This window comes from Mustela lutreola, chromosome 1 (genome assembly GCF_030435805.1).
Source record: "Mustela lutreola isolate mMusLut2 chromosome 1, mMusLut2.pri, whole genome shotgun sequence".
NCBI classification, from domain to species: domain Eukaryota; kingdom Metazoa; phylum Chordata; class Mammalia; order Carnivora; family Mustelidae; genus Mustela; species Mustela lutreola.
This window is the reverse complement of record NC_081290.1, coordinates 135,150,895-135,173,909: the sequence shown is the minus strand read 5'-3', so window position 1 is coordinate 135,173,909 and position 23,015 is coordinate 135,150,895. Positions and strand designations below refer to the sequence as shown.

Below are 23,015 nucleotides of genomic sequence, written 5' to 3'. Positions count from 1 at the left end.
TTTTAATCAATACTGTATACATAGTTAGTCTGTTTCTCTAACCAGGAATTCACATCCAAGGATGGTCAGGTGGCGTTCTAATGGCAAACTCAAGCTCCAAGTGCTACCATATTGCTACATTTTATCTTAGTCCTTTTTTTGTTGTTGTAGGTTTCAGCATTTTATTTTTTTAAAAGATTTTACTTACTTATTTGAGAGAGAGAGAGAGCATAAGCAGAGAGATCAGCAGAGGGAGAAGGAGAAGCAGACTCCCCTCTGAGCAGGGAGCTCAACGAAGGAGGGCTCAATCCCAGGACCCCGGGACCCAAGGCAGATGTTTAACTGACTGAGGCACCCAGGCGCCCTCTAGAACACATTTGAGATAGTCATTTACTTAGCAGGCGGACTCTGCACATTCATATAGCCTTGTTGGTAAACCAGTGTTCCCAGCATTCTGTTTAGGTGTTCTGATCTTGCACCAATGGTTCACCTGAAGCAAACACAATTCCATAAAGCCAGAATTCATCTAACATTATACTTACTGTGAGGTCACCAGTGTCCTTAGAATCAATGGCCAGATAGTTTGGGAATTCCAGGCTCATTTTTCATTGGGTATAGACTACAGTGTTCCCTAGCATTATTGTCCTATCCATGCAAGAGTGTGAATAACTCCAATCTTTCAGTCAAATCATATATGTCCAATACCACTAATTTCATCAAACTCACCCCATTTTTTATGTCCATTATAACCCATTAGTTTAATTATAGCTTTTATAGCTTCAGAATATATGAGAGATGAAGATACCTGAAGCAAATATATATCTATATCTATATATCTATATCTATATCTGAAGCAATGTTGCAGCACTTGGAGCTTGAGTTTGCTCTTGGAATGCCACCTGACCATCCTTGAATGTGAATTCTTGATTAGAGAAACTAACTCTGTATGCAGTATTGTCATGCTTTAGCACATTGTTTCTGTTGATGCATTTTATTTTATTTTAAGGAGGGAGAGAGAGAGAACCAGAGAGCACAATCAGGGGAAATGGCAGAGGGAGAGGGAGAAACAGGCTCTACTGAGTAGGGAGCCTGATGTGGGGCTCAATCCCAGGACCCTGGGATCATCCCCTGAGCTGAAGGCAGATGCTTAACCGACTGAGCCACCCAGGCACCCTGTTAATGCATTTTCAAACACATGTCAGACATTCTAACAGTATATTTCACAACAAAAAATGCTAGAAATATGTAACAATAAATTATTTCAAAACCAGAAACTGAGAAACTTTGTTAAATACCAGGCTAGACTAAACATACTTTCATACTTGAAAATCTCGAAAAGTGGTGCCTGGCTGGCTCACTTGGTGGAGAATGCAACTCTTGATCTTGAAGTTGTGAGTTTTTAAGCCCTATGTTGGGTATAGAGATTACTTAAAAATGAAATATTTATTAAAAAACATTTATTTATTTGACACAGACAGAGAGAGCACAAACAGGGGGAGTGTCAGGCAGAGGAAGAGAGAGAAGCAGGCTCCCCGAGGAGCAAGGAGCCCAATGTGGGACTCAATCCCAGGACCCTGGGATCATGACCTGAGCCGAAGGTAGATGCCCAACCTACTGAGCCACCCAGGTGCCTCTAAAATAAAATCCTTTTTAAAGTCTCAAAAAATTTATTTCCCATGGACCACTATTAGGAAGCTACTGAAGGGCCTTGTCAATGAAAAACAACCTTCAAATGGAAAACTATATGGGAAACATAAAAATCAACTCAAGAGATGCCAAGGGCATTCCCAAGATGTTATATGAGCAGCTGGCTTCGTGAACCAGTCTGCATTAGAAGTCACAGGGCTCCTTGAGAGTAGTTGGCACAATCAAAGTGGTAGAAAGCTAAGGATGTTAAAATTGAGAAATTTGGAGAACTGTAGGGACAGTTTGGGGATGAACTAAGGATAAGGACATGGGAAACAAAGGCAATGAGAAATAGAACTGTTTTAACTATGACAAAGCAAAGTTGTAGAGAAACAAAATATTATTTCATAATATATGGCTAAGAGGTAAATGGCACTAACATAGTCAAAATATTGTAAACATCAGAAAACATTCTGTAGAAAATGAAGAATGCTATTAGGAGAGGACCAAAGAGTGACAACTGCTCTAAATTCTCATCTTCCAAAGTAAGACATTAAATGATAATATCAAAAACTGAAAAATACATAAGTACTATTGTTAGCCTGTTATTTAGTGATTATAAACACCCTAAGAACAAGAGTTGAGAAGTGGTGGCCTCTGAGAAGCTGGCAATAGTGGCTGTAAAATAATCTTGTAAGCAATACGAATAATTGAAACATTAAAACTAGATTTAAAAATAAAGATGAGTCAAATCCCTTCTGTAAAGGAAATCAGATGAGCTCTTTTTTTATATTAAGATTATTTATTTATTTATTTTACAGAAAGAGACACACACACACAGCAAGAGAGGGAACACAACCTGAGCCCAAGGCAGATGCTTAATGACTAAGGCATTCAGGCGCCCCCAGGTGAGCTATTCAAGTACAAAATGATTCGCTTGGAGAACCTAGGTGGCGCAGCCCTTAAACGTCTGCCTTTGGCTCACGTCATGATCCCAGGGGCGAGGGAGTGAGCCCTACATTGGGCTCCCTTCTCAGCAGGAAGCCTGCTTCTCCCTATCCTACTAACCCTGCTAGTGTTCCCTTTCTCGCTCTGTCAAATAAATAAAATGCTTAGCTGAGCTGAGCTTGATAGGAGGAAGGGGAGACTACGCCTGTAGTCTTGGTATTACTGAGGGTGGCAGCTGGGAACATTGTCTTTAATCAACCCTATAATGCAGATTGTTTTTCTGTTTTAAAGATAAGGAAACTGGTTCTAAAAACCTAACAAGTTTGAAGAACTTCAAAGCCCTTTTGGTGTATCTAGTATATGTGCTTCCTCCAGAGACCACGTAACTCTTCAGTGCAATCTCCAGTCCATGAAACACACTCGTCAGGTCAGTCACAAAATTTAATGGCTTCTTGAGATATGAAGTCAGTGCAGGTCTCTCATTTACTCAAGGTCTCATTTACTCTTACCTGAACCATCTCACAGGGAACCCAAAAGTATTCTTGGGCTACTATGTGAACTAGAAGGGTTTTCATGGAAATGAAGCTACAGATGCAAACTTGCTTAATATTCAATATTCTGCTGAGTAATCTTGATGTCAGGAATACCCCATGAAAGTCATGTGAGATAGAATGTTTAGTTTTCTCTAAGGCATCCCACTGGTGGGTGTTGTAGTAGCTTTAGAGACTTAAAAGAGATGTAAAGACATACATGGATTAGGCAATTCAATAAACGTGTCAGTTTTCTCAAACTTGATTTATAGCTTCAATACAATTTCAAACAAATCAAAATCTCCAAGTTATGGTGTGTATTTTTTTTAAAAGATTTTATTTATTTGACAGAGAAAGAGAGACCACAAGTAGGCAGAGAGGCAGGCAGAGAGGGGGGAAGCAGGCTCCCTGCTGAGCAGAGACCGACGTGGGTCTCAATCCCTGGACCCTGAGATCATGACCTGAGCCAAAGGCAGAGACATAACCCACTGAGCCACCCAGGAGCCCCAAGTTATGGTGTTTAATATGGCAAGCTAAAATTTGTATGGAAGAGGCCATGAATTGTCAAGGTAACTTGAAGAGATGAAAACTGTCACCAGATACTAAGAATGAGAGAGCTGCAAGAGTTGAGTATGGTATTGGGATAGACCAAGGACAGACCAACAGACCAGCAGAACATATTCAATGTGGATGCAAATAAGCTGGGGAAATTATGGACCTCTCAATAAATGGTGTTGTTACCATTAGTCATCCATACATTATGTATAGTTAATAAGCAGGACCCATCACCAAAACAGAATCAACTTCCAAGTAGATGATTAGGTGTACATATAGATTATTTAATGGCCCTGGAGTATAGCAGGGGAAGATTTCCTGAAGAAACCAAACCTCTGGGGCACCTGGGTGGCTTAGTTAGGCATCTACCTTTGGCTCAAGTCATGATCCCACAGTCCTGGGATGGGGTCCCTCGTCAGGCTCCAAGCTCAGCAGAACATTTGCTTCTCCCTTTCCCTCTGCCCCTATTCATGCTTACTCTCTAATAAATAACATCTTTAAAAAGAATTCAAACCTCAAGAAGAAAGACTGAATCAAACTTAACTAAGACACAGTAAGAGTGAGATAAATTTTGAAGATACCTGCAGTGAATGTAATTGCTACAGGACTAAAATCCAGGAAAATATAAAGAGCTCTTATAAGTCAGTTAAGACACACTAACAGGAAAACAGGGTGGGGGGTTAACAGGTATTTTACAGAAGAAAAACTAATGATTATTAAACTACAAAAATATACTCTATTAGAGATCATGGGAATAATTAAGACTGGAGATAACATTTAACATACTGCAATTAGTAAAAAAAAAGTATGTGTATATATATAATTTAAATCAAGTACTCTTGAGGCAGAGCAATGAAAACATTTATACACTGTTGGGGGGGGGGGAGTATAAATTGGCACAACACTCTGGAAAATAATTTGCTATTATACAATAAAGATGAAAGTTTAGTAGTAACTCACTCCCCAAAGAAACCAGATGCGTAATTTTCATAGCAGTTGTTTGTTGAAAGTTTCAAACTGAGTATCTATCAGAAGTAGAACGAAAACGAAGTACAACTTTAAGCAAAAACATGACAAATCAATTTCATGAACATGTTGAATGAAAAATATTCAAGACATGATTAATCAACTTTATGTAAAACTCAAATATATGTGAAACTAGAAAGTACACTTATGAGCTTTGAATAATGTACAGAATTGAATAACTATATTGTTGCACCTGAAATTAACAGTGTGAACCATACATGTTGTAATTAACTATGTTAATTTAAAAAACATGTGGAACAAATTAACATATTGTTTGCGGATATAAACATACACAGTAAAAGGTCAGGAAACAACAGACTATCAAATTAAAAATAGCAGAGGTAACTAGACAGGACCGGGAAGTGAAGAGGTTGGAATTGAAAAGGAGAATAAAGGAAACCTCAAAGGTGTTGGTAATGTTCTATTAACATTAGGGCCAAGGATACATGAGTTTTTTCTCATTATGTTCAATAGTCTTATTTTGTTAAAAGTATAAATATGTATAAATTGTACATTATTTACAGAAGATGAACTAAATAACATCAGTGGGGAAAAGATCAAAGAATACTGCATTGCCAGTATTAAGTAATTTTATGTAAAGACTGAGGGGTATCCTAAGTAATAAAAAAAGGGAGGGAGGAACATGGGGGTACAGAGTAACAGGGTGATGGGCATTAGGAACACATGATGTAATGAGTCCTCTCTAATGGTGTTATAAACAACTGATGAACAACTAAACTCTACCTCTGAAACTAACAATACTCTGAATTTAAATAAAACAGAAAAAGGTATGAAAATCATTGAGGAAATAGGAGCAGTAAAATGATGGGTAAAACCAATCATAAAATGCTAAGAATGAGCATTGTGCTGGAGGTCCTAGTCTGTGCAATGGGGGGGGGGGGGGAAGATAAAAAAAGGAAAAGGACTTAGATTGTCAAGCAACTAAAATGTCTATTTGAAGATAACAAAATCATCTTTGTAGAAAACCCAGTGGACTGTACTTGGGCATAAATCTGACAGGATGTTGTATCATGTATACTGAAAACTACAAACATTGCAGAGAGAAGTTATAGTCAAATAAATGGGTATATCGATTAGAAGCCTCAACATTGTCGATGTGAATTTTATGCAAATTGATCTAGATTCAATACAACTTCAATCAAAGGCTCAACAGTGTTTCTTTGTTGTTGATACAGGTCTATATTTTATGTTATCTACTGAGAAATTAAATTTTCAGAATAGAGAACGCCTAAGAAAGAAAACCTACAGGGCTCAAGCAATTAAGCATCGGACTTTGCCTCAAGCATGACCTGAGTCCTTGGTCTGCACCTAGTAGGAAATGTGCTGTCCCTTACCCTCTGCCTGTCCCCCACCCCCAGCTCATGCTCAAGTAACAAACTCTGAAAAAGAATGAAAAAACGAACCTAGAAGATTTAACCAAAAGGGATTCCGAGAAAGCAGTCCCTAAAATGAAATGAAGGATGGTAGCTTAAGATAGCTACAGGTCCAGTGTCCAAACAGGAATAGAGGATTTTTTTTTCTTTTCTACTCCTATGTTCCTTCGCATTCTTTTTATTATTAACACAGATTGTTTCAGGGGTACAGGTCTGTGATTCATCCGGCTTATACAACACACAGCGCTCACGACACATTCCGCAATGTCTACCCGTGCTCCACCCCAGCAACACTGTGTCCTAAGATTAAGAGTCTCTTATGGGGGGCGCTTGGATGGCTCAGTCGGTTGGGCCTCTGTCTTCAGCTCCGGGTCATGGTCTCAGAGTCCTGGTATCGAGTCCGGCATCGAGTCCTGCATCGGGCTCTCTACTCGGAGGGGAGCCTGCTTCTCCCCTCTCTCTGCTTACTTATGACCTGTCAAATAAAATCTTAAAAAGTCTCTTATGGTTTGTCTCTCTCTCTGGTTTCTTCTTTTCTCCCGTTCCCCTATGATCCTCTGCCTTGTTTCTTAAATTCTGCATTATCAGAGGAAAGATGATTTACTGTGTTTACCTAATGTAATAATAAGTATATGCTGCATGTATATGGTGGGGGTATTACCTCATTTTCTGTAATACCAAGTCAACACACAAGATAAAAAGAACAAAACATGTTAGAGAAAATACTGAGGTAAACAGAATAAAGTGCAAAGGGGCTGCCTTTACAGAGCCCATAGTCCTGGAATGGTCACGTCTGACTTTCATAAAGTGTCTGTGTATTTGTGTGTGTGTGTATTTATATATATATATATATATATATATATATGCGCAAAATATGTATGCAATACAGAAAAAAATATGGACTTTTATTGACAATTACTCTCCAACTGATCCCGTAATGTTCCTATAGAACAGGTACTATAACCACATTTTTAAACATTTTTTTCATTTAAATTTAATTAAACAAATGTATTACTGGTTTCAGAGGTACAGACCTGATTCATCTGTCTTATATAATACCCAGTGCTCACTACACCATGTGCCCTCCTTATTATCAATCACCCAGTTACCCCATCCCTCCACTCCCCTCCCACAACCGTTTGTTCCTATGATTTTAAGACTCCTATGACTTGTCTCCTTCTCTGGTTTCATCTTGTTTTTCCTCTCTTCCCCTATGATCCTCTGACTTGTTCCTCAAATTCCACTCCTCAGTGAGATGTATGATTACTATCTTTCTCTAATTGACTTATTTCGCTTACCACAATACCCTCTAGTTCCATCCACTTTGTTCCAAATGGCAAGATTTCATTCTTTTTTAAAAAATCTCATTCTTTTTGTTGGCTGATTCATAGTCCATCACACACACATACAGACACACACTTATCCATTCATCTGTTGATGGGACATCTGGGCTCTTTCCATAGTTCAGCTATTGCAGACACTGCTATGAACACTGGGGTGCAGGTGTCCCCTTTCTGTATCTTTGGGGTAAATACCCAGTAGTACAATTGTTGCCTCACAGAGTAGCTCTATTTTCAACTTTTTGGGGACCCTCTATACTGTATTCCAGAGTGGCTGCACCAACTTGCATTCCCACCAACGATGTAGGAGGGTTCCCCTTTCGCTATATCCTTGCCAACATCTGTCATTTCCTGACTTAATTTTAGCCATTCTGACTGGTGTGAGGCAGTATCTCATTGCAGTTTTGTTTTGTATTTCACTGATGGCTAAGTGATGTTGAGACCATTTTCACATGAAATTGCTGCTGGCCACGTGGATGTCTTCTGCCATTTCTTGTTCGGACTATTTGTTGAGTGTTGAGTTTGGTTAAGTTCTTTACAGATTTTGTATACCAGCCCTTTATCTGATCATGTTATTTGCAAATACTTTCTCCCATTCTGTGTCTTTCGGTTTTGCTGTTTCCTTTGCTGTGGAAAAGCTTTTCATCTTCATGAAGTCCGAATAGCTCATTTTTGCCTTTGTTTCCCTTGCCTTTGGAGATGTGTCTAGCAAGAAGTTGCTGCAGCTGAGGTTGAAGAGGTTACTGCCTGTGTTCTCCTCTAGGATTTTGATGGGTTCCTGTCTCACACTGAGGTCTTTCATTTTGAGTCTACTTTTATGTATGGTATAAGGAAATGGTACAGTTTTACTCTTCTGCCTGTGACTGTCCAATTTTCCCAACACCATTTGTTTAAGAGTTTTTCCCACTGGATGTTCTTTCCTGCTTTGTTGAAGATAAGCTGACCACAGAGTTGAGGCTACATTTCTGGGCTCTCTATTCTGTTCCGCTGATCTATGTGTCTATTCCTGTGCCAGTACCATACTGCCTTGATGATTACATCTTTGTAACAGTTTAAGTCTGGAATTGTGATGCCACCAATTTTGGTTTTCTTTTTTAACATTCCTTTGGCTATCTGGGGTCTTTCCTGGTTCCATACAAATTTTAGGATTGTTTGTTCCAGCTCTGTGATAAAAGTTGATGGTATAAAAAAAAAAAAGAGTTGATGGTATTCTGACAGGGATTTAATTACACTGAATGTATAGATTGCCCCAGGTAGCACAGACATTTTAACAACATTTGTTCTTCCAATCCCTTATCATGGAACATTTTCCCACTTCTTTGTGTCTTCTTCAATTTCTTTTGAGTGTTGCGTAGTTTTCTGAGTAAAGATCCTTTATCTCTATGGTTAGGTCTATTCCTAAGAATCTTATGGCTTCCGGTGCAACTGCAAATGGCCATTAACTCCTTAATTTTTCTTTCTTCTGTCTCATTATAACCACATTTAAAAGAAAAAGTAAACTCTACCCGCAACATGGGGCTCAAACTCACAACCTGAGATCAAGAACTGCAAGTAGTACTGGCTGAGCCAGTACCCTATAATTAGATTTTTTAAGAAGCGGCTGAAATGAAAATAAAATCATTCTGGTTGTTTAAAGGGAAAACTAAAAGTAAAACAAAACTAAAGCAAAAAGTCAACAACAAAAATCACAACAGAACTGTTGAGACTACATTCATTGGCTTAGTTTTATCTACCACTTGAAACAAACAAACAACAAAAATAAGAGTTTTACAATAATTCATCATTCAGAATCTGTCACTGTACAGATTTTAAGAGGTTTTGAGTCAGTTCCAGTATAGAAATAAGGCCAAAGTGTTTCTGTAAAATAATAGTTAAAAATATAGAGAAGGGATCTATCACTCAAATTATAAAAAGAAATCTCACACAATTCACAGTCTAAAAAAACGCCAATTTTTCTAGGTATTACTTTTGGCAGAAGATTAATTTTTTTAGGACCCAATGCAATATAATTACTCTGACTACATCGTCCAACACCCCATAATCCATCCTGTGCTAAAATTGGTTGCTTCTGATTCTTTCTCCTTCTGGGAAGAGAGTCTTTACAGACACCCACGATCCATTCAGGCTTATCTTTCACTTTCACCTCCCAATACTGCCTGCCAGAATTATAACCCCTAGAACCCAGAATAGCTGGAGAGAGATAGAACCTCCTTGGGTTATGAGGTAAGTTATGCCTTTTATTTCCATACTGGACAGTTTTTCTATCTTCGGAGACAATAAGCTTACGATGTGCTGTTTCAGGATCGAGAATTAGATCCACCTGAAATCTGTTGATAATTTTATTTAGGCCAGAATATTGTGGAGCAAGATGGTAACCATATTCCTTTAACTGGAATGAAAAAGGCTCAGGGGCCTTTAAGGTTTTATACCTATGGTAGATGCTTTTAACATCTGTCAGTAATTCCAGCTCTGATTTAGTAGATTTACCCTCTATCTCCTTTGATAGATGTTTTAATGTGGAAAGATGACTTGAAAATGTTGTTAGGTTTTCATTTAGTTTTGTTAAAATATCCATTTCATCATCTTGTAATTGCTGAAGAACAATCTCTTGCTCATTTTTGAGAAACAACAAAATTTGTTCAAATTCAGACTTTATTTCTTCTCTCCTACACTGTACCTTCTTCTTCAGTTCCAATGATTTTCTGCTTTGCATAGTTATCACCTTTTCTACTTGTTCTACTCTCTCCTTCCATGGTTGAATGCAATTCTGCAATCTTTTCCTATGATAAGGAGCAGCCTTCTCTATGGGCCAAATATAGTGACTCCGGTGATCAGTGGAGAAACTACACTGTGGACATAAAACTTCTAGGTCCTTCTGACAGAAAAATGTCAAAACCTGATTATGTTTTTCACATATAAGCTTCTCTTCCTTCCTCTTCCTCTTGCTTCTTCTTACACGAAGTAGCTTAGCAATTTCAATCAAATTGCTCAATTGGGGATTGCTTGTGAATTTCCTTTCTGGAGAGCAGTGACGGCAAAAGGGGCAGGGGAAAGTACCATTTAGATCCTTCCAGAACATACTGATGCAGGAGAGACAGAAGTTGTGCCCACAGTTGATGGTCACTGGCTCTTTCAAGTAGTCTAGACAGATGGGACAGCTAGCCCCTGTTTGGAGGTCTGCCAGGGCCGTCATAAACTCCATTGAGCCGTGAGTAAAGGTGAAAGGTATGTCCTTTAGTAAAGCTTGGCTCTCTATCGCTCAAGATCCAGCTAAGGAACAGTGGAGGATATCCTCCCACAGACCTTGAAAACTGACCAGCTTCCAGTTTCACTGGATTGGCATGTTAATGATAGTCCATATAAACCTGTTTATCCCACTGCCCCTTAGCTCTAGAGTCTTTTGCCAAGAATACTCCACAGGCTGCAGTCTATTGCATACTAGAACGTATCAGCTGGGCTGCTGTTCTTCCCACTCAATGCTATAAAGTCAGGCTTAATGACTTTCCTTTTCAAGAAAGCAGCTGTAGCAGCCCTGAAACAGATAATACATTATATGTTAATAAAAAAGCAAGCAAGCAAGCAAGCATGTACCTCTAGGTCCAAGACTAGGAATCTTTCCTATGGATGAGAAAGACATTCAGTTAAAAATATGACACCACAATCATCAATGTATTAAAACAGTCACACAAGACTCATCAGTAAATGCTAAAATCATTGAAAAAACAAAACAAAACAGGAATTCATAGTTATAGTCATTCATCTCACATATTTCAACAACAGCAACAAAACCTGTAAGATAGCCTTGCCAAAAAAAAATTCCATCTCAAAAAAAAAAAAAAAATTCCATCTCAATCCAGTCATAAGAAAACAAGTAGTCTAACTTAAATAGGGGGGGCATTCTACAAGACAATCAGTATGTATTCTTCAAAATGTAAATGTCATGAAAAACAAAAAAGTTTCAGAAATATGACAGACAAAAATATAATACACAATACCTGATTGAATCTGGGATCTTAAAAGATAAACTAAAAGAATATTTCCGGGATAAATGGGAGAATTTTAGTTATGAACTACATTTCATATTCTATCAGTATTAAATCGTGTTAACATATTAATTTACCATAGATAAGAAGTAAAAACATCCTTGTTCTTAGGCAATATATACTTCGGTAAGCAGGGACACCATCTTGATGGTGGCAACTTACTTTCAGAAGTCTCAGTAATTTTAAGATGTGTAACAAAAAGTTAGAAACTGGTGCATCTAAGCAAAAGGTTTATCTAAAGGTTTTAAATGTTCGAAATAAAAGAGTTAGGGAGAGGGGCACCTGCGTGGCTCAGACAGTTAAGTAACAGCCTTTCATCTCACGGTCCTGAGATTGAGCTCCATTTTGGGCTTCCTGCTCAGTGGGAAGTCTATTTCTCCCTCTCCCTGTGCTGCTCTCCAGTTTGTACACTCTCTTGCTTGTGCTCTCTCTCAAATAAACAAAATCTGGAAAAAAAAAAAAAAAAAAAAAGAAAGAAAGAAAGAAAGGAAGGAAGGAAGGAAGGAAGGAAGGAAGGATGGATGGAAGGAAGAAAAGGTAGTGAGAAAATTTCCCGGCTTGTTTTTAAGATACCTAACACACCTGGAGCGCCTGAGTGACTCAGTCAGTTAAGCATCTGCCTTCAGCTCGGGTCATGGGATCGAGCCTTGCATTGGGCTCCCTGCTCAGCGGGAACCCTTCATCTCCCTCTGCCTGCCTCTTTCCCTCCCTTCTTCTCCCCCCACAGTAAGTAAAATCTTTAAAGAAAAAAGTCTATTACATTTGAATCCTGGTTCAGCTACTTAGTGTATACTTCAGGAAAACCCATGTAACTTTTTAAAATCCCATTTCTTTGATCTATAAAAATGGGGATTATAACATTTATTTACTTCCTTATTTATTTATGTTTTCCTTATTTGACAGAGAGCATGCACAAGCAGGGGGAGTGGCATGCAGAGAGAGAGGGAGAAGCAGGCTCTCCACTGTGCAGGGAGCCCGATGCAGGGCTCAATCCCAAGGACCCTGAGATGATGACCCATGCCAAACCCAGACGCTTAACTCAGGTTCCCCTATAACCCCCTTTTAAATAAGAAGATCACATAAATGGCAGCCAACATGTCTACTATTCTTGGCCAATAAACTATTTATTAAAGATTTTATTTTTCACATTATCCCAACATTCAACGTGGGGCTTGAACCTACAACCTCGAGAGATTAAAAGTCACATGCTCCACCTACTAAATCCGCCAGGTGCCCCACCTTTCTATTTTACATTTCTTTCAACCTGGATCCAAACAAGGCCGACATGTTACATTTACTTATTAGCACCCTTAAGTAACTTTCAATCTAGAATAGTGTCTTCTGCCTCTACCTTTGTTCTGGTGGACTATCCCAAGTTCCACATTACCTACTGGTTTTTGCTATATAATTTTAACTTATCCCTCATACCATCACTGTTTAAACGATTAAACCTTTCCTCTCAGTTAAACCTGTCAATAACTCACCAACAGTCAAGACAAAGCACTCCCCTTGGCTTACCATTCAGAGCCCTTCACCCTTCATACCTTATTATCTTCGTCTTCACCTGCCTATGGTCCCTGAAAGTAGTTTTTTTTTTCTTTTCTTTTCTTTAAAACAGAGATGTTATGTTCTCCTTCCTACTTAAATGACTCAGCTGGTTATACATTACCTTTTCCTCCCTTCTTTCCTTGGGACTAAGTTCTGCTCCTTTTGGAGACTCCAAGACAAATTTTCTCTAAGACGGTTTAGTATGTGTTAGGCACTAAGCTAGGATCTTTCATGTAGTCACTGATTCAATTAAACTCTCCGAACAACTCTATAAATTAGGAGCTACTATTATCCTCAATTAGAGTTGTAAAAAACGAGTCTGCAATAATCTGAGTACACTCATACAACATTGCATTAATTGGCACGATAATCACAAAGCTGTACTGTCCCTCCTTCACACTCCCACAGAATCCTATGCATCCCTCTACATCTATTTCAAAGCAACTTATATTTTTCATATTTGATATAGTCACAATTCTTCACATTTGATAACATATTCAAACACTTAGGAGGAAGGACAGGGCTTTACTGATTCTAACACTATCACAGCAAAAAGATAACACACATCAAGAAGCAGCAATACCATATAGAACTGGGTCTTCATCTAACTCTGCCACTTAACTAGCTGTATGCCCTTGGCCAAATTAGTTTCTCTGAACTTCAGTTTTCTTTTCACAAAGAAAGAAATAATAATTATCTATAATTGTAATTATTAAACATGAAAATAAAATTAACGCACATGTCACAGTGCCTGCCATTTAACAAAGGTGCAATAAAAAGTATTATAAGACAGCTCATAAAATCTCAAAAGCTCTCAGAAATCTTGCTCAAATCACATATTTCTACTACACATACAGGCATACCTTATTTTATCATGCTTTACAGGACTGTACTTTTCATATACCGAGGCTTTTTTGGTTTTAACAAATTGTGGTTGAACAGATTAAGAGTTAGTAGCTGCTTGGGGTGCCTGGTTGGCTCAGTGGGTTAGAGCCTCTGCCTTCAGCTCAGATTCTGGTCCTGGGATGGAGCCCAAATCGGGCTCTCTGCTCAGCAGGGAGCCTGCTTCCTCCTCTCTCTGTCAGCCTCTCTGCCTACTTGTAATCTCTGTCTGTCAAATAAATAAATAAATAGATCTTTATAAAAAAGAGTTAGTAGCTGCTTATGGACAAGGAGAAAAAAGTCGTTTCTTGAGATGCAACCCCTCCTGGTAAAGGTGCTATGAAGACTGTTGAAATGGATTTAGACTATGCCATAAACTCAGTTGACAAAGCAGTAGCAAGGTTTGAGGATAGACTCCCAATTTTTGAATAATTTCTACTGTGACTACAATGCTATCAAACAGTATTACATGTCAACAGAGAAATCATTCATGAAAGAAGAGTCAAAGTGGCAATTTCTACTGTCTCATTTTAAGAAACTGCCACAGCCACCTCAACCTTCAGTAACCACCACCCTGATCAGTCACCAGCCATCAAACAGAAGATCCTCCACCAGCAAAAAGATTATAACGCACTGGAAGTTCAAATGATGGTTAGCATTTTTATCATTAAATTATTTAAAGTATGTACACTGTTATTTTTAGACAGAAGGTTATTGCACACTAAAGTATAGGGCAAACATAACTTTTATATGCAATGAGAAACAAAATTCGTTTGACTTGCTTTCTGACAGTGATCTTGAACTGATCCCACAGTACATCTCTGAGTCGTGTGCGTGCACCAGTGTAGGCACGTAATATAAAAAGTACTGATATTAAACCTAAAAGCTGTTATGTCTCATATAGCTTCTAAGTCCTTCATGACTGGTAAAGGAATTAGCTTCTACCAGGTTCACTATAATAACGTGATGTAGGAAATTTTCTTGCACTGATTTTGGAGGCACAGGAGAGGAGCTTCAGAATTTTAAAATGAACTTTTAATTCTATATTAAAATACATTCAATTTGTAATAAATTCCAATAACACAGAACTACATAAATAAAGCATAGTCTCTTCCAAGCTACTCTTCCTACTTGTCCACACTATGTTATACCTAATGACTAAGGCTTCAGTGACTTCTCATTCTTGCCTAATACTTTCAAAATGGAGGGCACCTGAGTGGCTCAGCTCAGTTGGTTAATCATCTATCTGCCTTTGGCTCAGGTCATGATCCCAGGGTCCTTGGATGGAGCCCCACATCAGGCTCCCTGCAGGGAGCCTACTTCTCCCCCCTGAGTGTGCACTCTCTCTTGCTCTCTGATAAATAAATAAATAAAATCTTGAAAAACAAAAAACCAACTTTCAAAATAGGTACTTTTTTTATTTTATTTTTTTATTTTTTTTTTTAAAGATTTTATTTATTTATTTGATACAGAGAGAGAGATCACAAGTAGGCAGAGAGGCAGGCAGAGAGAGAGGAAGGGAAGCAGGCTCTCTGCTGAGCAGAGAGCCCGATGCGGGGCTCGATCCCAGGACTCTGGGATCACGACCTGAGCCGAAGGCAGAGGCTTTAACCCACTGAGCCACCCAGGCGCCCCTAGGTACTTTTTTTAAAAAAAGTTTTTTATTTAAGTAATCTCTACATCACACGTGGGGCTCAAATTCACAACCCCGAGATGAAGAACTGCAGGCTCCTGAGCCCCCAAAACAGGTACTTCTGAGTAAACTAAGATGTGGAATCCATTGGGTTCAGGGTGAGGCTGCATAGAATGGTCAGAGATTAGAAAATGGGCTGAAGAAGTTTTAAGAATCTTGCCCAATAAACAGCATACTGAATTGCAAAGGATAATGGGAAAATAAAAATCAAGAAAAAATATGTAACTTTTTAAAAAAGTATGTGCAAAAAAAGAGGACTCAGTAGGGTTCAAGAACATAAAATAGATACTCACTCCAGGAATCACTGTGCCCCACTTTTTCCAAGTGCACACACTGGTCAGTTTTCCCTACTTTCCAGAGTAAAGCCATTAATAGACTAGAAAGCCAAAAGAACCAGCTTTGTGGGAGCAGACTGCTACCACCCCAGTTAACTCTCCTTTTCTCTCTTCCCCCTATAGTATGAGTCTCCTTTCTCCTCCAAAACAGAATGGTGTTTCCAATCAATTCCCTAACTCTGTAACTATACTGATCTTTCCAAATATAAATATAATCCTTTTATCTTCCACTTAAAACATTCCACTAGTTCTTTATTACTCTAAGAAAGTAGCTCTCAAAGCTTAGATAGCATCAAGATTACCCAAACACCTTTGTAAAAGACTACTGGGCCAAATTCCTGGTTTCTGATTCAGTTGGTGGGTTTTATTTTTCTAAGTTCCCAGATGATGTTGCTGCTCAAGGGACCACAGTTTGTGAACTGCTGCTTTAAGAAAAATAAAGCTTTAAGACCCATCAAGATCTGGTCCTAGCCTGTTTGCTTAGCTCCCCACCCAATCATACATCGTAATTCTGATTTGATTCTACAATAATTTTTGAAATTCCTTAGCAGGTATGTCCAACTCTTTCTGCCAGACTGTGCGCTTCTTGGTGGGAAAGTGTCTCCAGCTTTATTTTTATTCTTGGGCAATACAATGGGTGCTCAAAAAGTATTTAATAAATAAAGAGAACCTGTGGTAGATTTCTAGCTCTCAGTTTCAACCACCATCACCTTGAAGGACTCTTAACATGCCTGAGCCTAAACCAGCTCATCTCAAGAGTGAAATGGTTCATTCCCAATGGTAAGATCTCTGTGAGAGTGAAAGGATATTTCAATTGGCCAGGAGGTGTACGCACTGTGGAGTAGTGGGTTTTTAAACGGTGGCTACCACTCCATCCTCTTTTTTTTTTTAAAGGTTTTATTTATTTATTTGACAGAGAGGAATCACAAGTAGGCAGAGAGGCAGGCAGAGAGAGAGGAGGAAGCAGGCTCCCTACTGAGCAGAGAGACCGATGCGGGACTCGATCCCAGGACCCTGAGATCATGACCCGAGCCGAAGGCAGCGGCTTAACCCACTGAGCCACCCAGGCGCCCCCCACTCCATCCTCTTAACTTCCCATCTCGCCTCCCTCCTCTCTTCCACCAAAGACGATATTCTTTGGCAATAATCCAGCGTTTTCACAATTCTCGTTCCAACCAACATCATCTTGAAAATTTCACTGAAACAGGGCTACCACTCCCATCCTGATTCCACACGTCTGAGAATCAGGAGCTGACGTTTTCACAAGACCCTCGCCACACTGAGGAGACCCAGTCTTAGACAAGCTATGACCCCGAGGTCTAGCGCCCAGCAGATGCTGAGGAGGCCCTTGCTCAGCTGAACCTCACGACACCCCACTCGGCTTACCTGGAACCGATGACGCACTCAGCACCTCTCAGACCAGAAACGCTGCGCTCCAGAGCCCGCTTCAGCCTTCAACAGAGAGCCCTCATCTGCGTGAATGGGCGGGTTCTCGCCAGAAGCGCACCCGCGACCGTTGCGGCGATTGGCTATCCCTCCGGAAGTGGGTAGGGAATCGCCCGCTCAGGCTCACTGTCCCTGAGTGGCCAAGGAGACTGGGAAGAGCTTTCAAGCGTTACTGAGGGCGTTTCCTTCAGTCATCAAGCAGCTGTTGTCATCAACTGATTTTTCCCAGTGGCAACCTTTTGTATAGTCTTACAATTTTTACTCCTGTGAGCAATTTGAGGATCACAGTAAGATGTCAGGTTGGTTTTAAAAGAACGCCTTCCTCGTCTCAGACACGAAGGGAAGGCAGAGTTCTAGGCAGACTTGGTCACTTTGGGATGGCAGGTGAGGACAGAGTAAGCTTTGAAGTGAAAGAGAAGCAGTCGCCTGAATGGATCAATTTGCATCTCTGTGGGTTAGTGGGTGGGTCCGTCCCACCCTGTAGAACTATGCCCCACCTCAACTCTGACTCTCCCAAAGTCCCTTCTGAGGAAGTGATATTTAAGGTGAAATTCAAGGCGTGGATTTGAGTTACTTCTTGTAAGTCTTTAATGCTGAAGGAAGAGCCAGTGAGGAGGCTGGTAACTGTAAAGAACTTGGTGAATGAAAGATTCTGTACCCTTGGCTGGCACCTCAGGGGGGAAGTAGGGAGGGGTATGAAGTAGAAAAGATGGAAAATGGCTTTTGGGAAGCCGAAGAGCTAGGCCACAATAGCTGCTGCAATACTTTTCAGGCAAAATGGAGAATTTTCATCTTTATAAAGTCACGACGGTTTCATAGTGTAAAGAAAAGCCAGTGAAGCTTTTTCTTTCTTTCTTTCTTTCTTTCTTTCTTTCTTTCTTTCTTTCTTTCTTTCTTTCTTTCTAAAAGTAATCCCTACACACAATATGAAACCTGAAATTAGGAGTTTTACACTTTACTGAGGGAACCACCGAGGCGCCCTCTCCAGTGAGGCATTTTAAACCCTTACCATGATACAATAAAATTTGAATTTTGAAAGGAGAATTGGCTACAATTCAGTGACTTAAGAATTTTGGGAAGTGGTGAGTGGTGGGAAGTAAAATACGGGTGTGAAGGCTCGGTCATGAAACGTCTGCCTTTGGCTCACGTTATGATCCCAGGGTCCTGGGATTGAGCCTGGCATCAGGCTCCCTGCTCAGTGGGGAACCAGCCTCTCCCTCTCCCACTCCCACTGCTTGTGTTCCCTCTCTCACTGTCTCTCTCTCGCTCCGTCAAATAAATAAAATCTTAAAAAAAAAATACAGGTGTGAATTAGAGATTCCTCACCAAATATTGTTAGCGGTGCTTCCTAAGCCTTTTGAATTGCTGGTGGCGAGAGCTTACCCTCTTTTCCTTTGTTCTTTTATTGTGGGATGAGCACATGGTTTTAATTTAAATACAGCGAGATAGAAAATTTGAGTTATTTCCTATCACCAGTTCATGATGTAAAAAATTATTTATGATATTGGTATGACACCGAATCCTAAAAGGCTGGCCATGCTTTGTAAGGTACATCATAATCCAACCAGACAGGGCCAGCCTACCTGCTATATGCTAATTAAGGAGTTGATTGTTAGGCATTGGATTCTTCTCAACGCATTGCTTTTAAGAATTATTTAAGGGGGGGTGCCTGGGTGGCTCAGTGGGTTAAAGCCTCTGCCTTCGGTTCAGGTCATGATCCCAGGGTCCTGGGATCGAGCCCCGCATCGGGCTCTCTGCTCAGCAGGGAGCCTGCTTCCTCCTCTCTCTCTCTCTGCCTGCCTCTCTGCCTACTTGTGATCTCTGTCTGTCAAATAAATAAATAAAATCTTTAAAAAAAAAAAAAAAAAGAATTATTTAAGGGGTGGCTGGGTGGCTCAGTCGGTTAAGCATCTGCTTTCCATTTAGGTCATGATCCCAGAATCCAGATATCAAGCCCTGCATCGGTCTCCCTTTTGAGCAGGGAGCTTGCTTCTCCCTCTGCCTGCTGCTCCCCCAGTTTGTGCGCTCTCTCTCTCTCTGTCAAATAAAATAAATAAATTTTAAAAAACAATTATTTAACATCCCACAAGACTAGTTCAGAAGCAATCTGGCCTTCACCCTTAATCTTCCTGTGTAAGGACTGAAACTCTTCCTAGTTGATCAGTGATCTGGTTTCTCAGCCAAAGATGATTTTTCATGCTTGTTATTCTCTGGATGCTTTGTATTCTTGGTCTCTGGCTGCTCCATCTTGTTTTAGCAACTTGCTCTTCCTCTGCCTGCCCTCATGCGTGTAAGTAAAGGCCTGTAAGGGCCCGTGACAAAGTTTTACTATGTAGTATGAAACATATATATGTATGTGTATATGTATGGGTACACATACGTGTATTTGTTTGCTTCTGCATGTAGAGAGGAAAAAGTGATGGTTAAGGTTTGGCTTTGGAACCAGGCTCGCAGGAATGTAAAACCAAGCACTGCTTTGTGTAACCTTTGGCAGTTTATCTTTTTGTACCTGTTTCTCATCTAGCACACAGAAAATGGGGGTCGGGCGGTAACAATATGTAGAGAATAGGATGTTTCACTCATGTCAAGCAATGACACAAACAGTCAGGGGTGTTGTAGCTGCCAGATAGCACTGAGACCAGCAGCAGTTGATGACACCCCAGAACTGATAAGCAGAAGCAAAGGAGGTTTGCAGGGGCCCAAGATTAATTAAATTCCTTTAAAAGGGGAAGATTTTGGCAGCAAACTGTCAGACTCTTCAGACATTGACCCCTCTATGTCTGGCCACTTAAAAAAAGGCAGCTGCCACCAAAGGCTCTGCCTGACTGATCTCTGAACAGAACCGAGATCCTTCACTGCTTGAACATAATAAGCAGTAAGTGCCAAAAGCTGACCTGGACCAGATCCAAGACTTACCTCAACCGCACACCCACAGACTGACTTCCCGTTTGGTTCGTTAACTTCCTACCCTCTGTCTTGTTTGTTGTGTGACTTGTGTTGGGCTTTGTATGCCGTGTTAGTAGACAAATTAGTGCATGGTGAAATGTCATGGAGTTTGGAATCCTCAACCTGCTTTACAATTTTGTTAACCTTGCTTTATGACTGAATAAAGCTGACATTGTGGAAAGACACAAATGTTTGTGTCTTTATAGCATACTCATGACAGTACAATTTGACTTCTTGGAAACTAAATAAGATTTTTTTTTAAAGATTTTATTTATTTATTTGACAGATAGAGATCACAACTAGGCAGAGAGGTGGGCAGAAAGAGAGGGGGAAGCAGGCTCTCGCAGAAAGCCTGATGTGGGGCTCAGTCCCAGGGCCCTGAGATCATGACCTGAGCTGAAGGCAGAAGCTTAACCCACTGAGCCACCCAGGTGCCCTAACTAAGTGAGATTTTTATGAGCTAAAGCACTAACATCTGACATGGCAAATGTAGTGTTAAAACACACACACACACACACACACACACACACACACGGCATCTGGGGTGGTTCAGTCGGGTAAGTATTTGCCTTCGGCTCTCATCATGATCTCCAGGCTGGGGATTGAGTCCTATGTTAGGCTTTCTGTTCAGCAGGAAGTCTGCTTCTCCCTCTGCCCCCTACACTTGTTCTCCTTCTTGCTCTCAAATGAATGAATAAAATCTTAAATACATGCACACACTATATAAATTCATCTGAAAATGCCTATTTTGGTTTCCCTGAGAGCAGAAATGAGATTTAGAAGCAGCAGATATAAGTGGTCCATTTTGTTTTCTTTCATTTGTAAAGCTCTTTCTTTTTTCTTTCCTCTTCTTCTTCTTCTTCTTCTTCTTCTTCTTTTTTTTTTTTTTTTTCTTTCTTTGAACTAAGTGGCTTTATTGGGGGAAAAATCTGGATTACAATGGATTTAAGAGTTGGCATTGGGGCCTTTTGTCTTGCCAAAGGCGGGCACAACATTAACAGAGTGCCAGTCGTCCTGGATCTGCCGCTTAGCTCTGCCTGTCTTCTTTCTCTCCTGCTTGGTCACCTTGGGAGTCTTCCTTCTTCCTTTCCCAATGCAGGCCAGAGAACCATGGACTTCGTCTCCAGGCATGCAGTGGGCTTCTTCAGGTGGTCAGAGCCGCCACTTCACACTGATCGAGGGTAGCCTCAGCCTCTAGGGGTAGGCCTGCCAGGAGCACAACCTGATCTTCTGCAGTGATATCCTCCAGCAAGGCTACATGAACCTTAATCTGGGCGACCATCTCTTGTCCAGTCACCTCCAGGGTGTGTCACTTTTGGGCACGGACAGAGAGTTGCATGTTCATGACTGAACCACAGCCACTGCAGCCACCACCTTGAAGATGGAGTTGAGAAAGAGCTGTATCATTTGTAAAGTTAAAAAACAAAAACAGAAACAAACAAAAAAACTAAACTAAACTAAAATATATGGGCCTGGGGTGCCTGGGTGGCTCAGTGAGTTAAGCCCCTGTCTTTGGCTCAGGTCATGATCCCAGGGTCCTGGGATCGAGCCCCGAATCGGGCTCTCTGCTCAGCGGGGAGCCTGCCTCCTTCCCTCTCTCTCTGCCTGCCTCTCTGCCTACTTGTGATTTCCATCTGTCAAATAAGTAAAAAAATCTTTTAATAAAAAAATAAATAGTTAAAGCCAACAGAATGATTTCCAAATTTCCTTGAAAGCGCAGAAGGACAGTTGAGAAGGAATTAATCCAAACTTTGTTGAATTAAGTATGAATCACATCGATGGACACACAGGACTCTGGCTAGGTAAGCTGAAGTAGTGACCACCACAGCGATCTGTCTCCAAGAGGGGGCAAAAATCTACACACTAGAAAATTTGCTCCAGTTTTCAGTGGCAGGTCAGGAAACTACTTTTTATTCCATGTTATTATAAAATATGTGGCTTTGATAATTTAAAACTCCTTTTATATCCTAATACTTAAGAACACATTTTGGAAGTCACTTGGATTTGCATTCCAGCTGTTATCAGTTTGCTAGCTGTGTGATTTTAGTTTACTTCCATTTTTTAAGCTTCAGTTTCTTCATCTAAAAATGGGTGGGTGCCTTGGTGGTTCAGTTGATTAGGTGTCTGTCTTTGGCTCAGGTCTTCCCCTGCTGGTGCTCCTTCTCTGTCAAATAAATAAAATCTTTTAAATAATGGCAAAATAATGCTTAATCCAATAGAGTTATAGGGAGACCACTTTCCCTTTTTAGCAAGTGCACTTTTTTTTTTTTTAAGATTATTTATTTATTTATTTATTTGACAGAGAGAGAGAGAGAGAGATCATAAGCAGGCAGAGAGGCAGGCAAAGAGAGAGAGAGAGAAGGAAGCAGGCCCCTTGCTGAGCAGAGAGTTCGACTCGGAACTCCATCCCAGGACCCCGAGATCACGACCTGAGCTGAAGGCAGAGGTTTAACCCACTGAGACACCCAGGCGCCCCATATTTGTTTATTCTTAAAAGAATTCATTTACTTATTTGCTTGTCAGAGAGTGAGCAAGCGCACAAGCAGGGCAGGGGGAATGGCAGCCAGAGGAGGCAGAGGGAGAAGCAGGCTCCCTGCTGATAAATCAGCCCAATGTGGGACTCGATCCTAGGATGCTGTGATCATGACCTAAGCTGAAAGCAAATGCTTAACCGATTAAGCCACCCTGTGGCTCACACTTTTTTAAGTTTTTAAAGACGTGTTT

General features: G+C 40.4%; 1 protein-coding gene and 1 pseudogene across 1 annotated transcript; both read right to left on the bottom strand.

The window, feature by feature from the left end:
- Positions 1 to 9,178: 9,178 nt before the first annotated feature.
- Positions 9,179 to 17,386, bottom strand: TRIM61 (tripartite motif containing 61). Its single transcript, XM_059155270.1, has 2 exons — positions 17,286 to 17,386; positions 9,179 to 10,930 (listed from the first exon to the last, which is right to left on the bottom strand). The coding sequence occupies exon 2, from the start codon at positions 10,598 to 10,600 to the stop codon at positions 9,179 to 9,181; it is 1,422 nt and encodes a 473-aa protein (XP_059011253.1). The 5' UTR covers positions 10,601 to 10,930; positions 17,286 to 17,386.
- A 3,765-nt stretch (positions 17,387 to 21,151) lies between these two features.
- Positions 21,152 to 21,636, bottom strand: LOC131819861 (ubiquitin-like protein FUBI; annotated as a pseudogene).
- Between the last annotated feature and the right edge of the window lie 1,379 nt (positions 21,637 to 23,015).

Excerpts from the sequence above, each read along its gene's own strand:
- TRIM61 (XM_059155270.1), bottom strand. The coding sequence starts at position 10,600 with ATGGAGTTTATGACGGCCCTGGCAGACCTCCAAACAGGGGCTAGCTGT.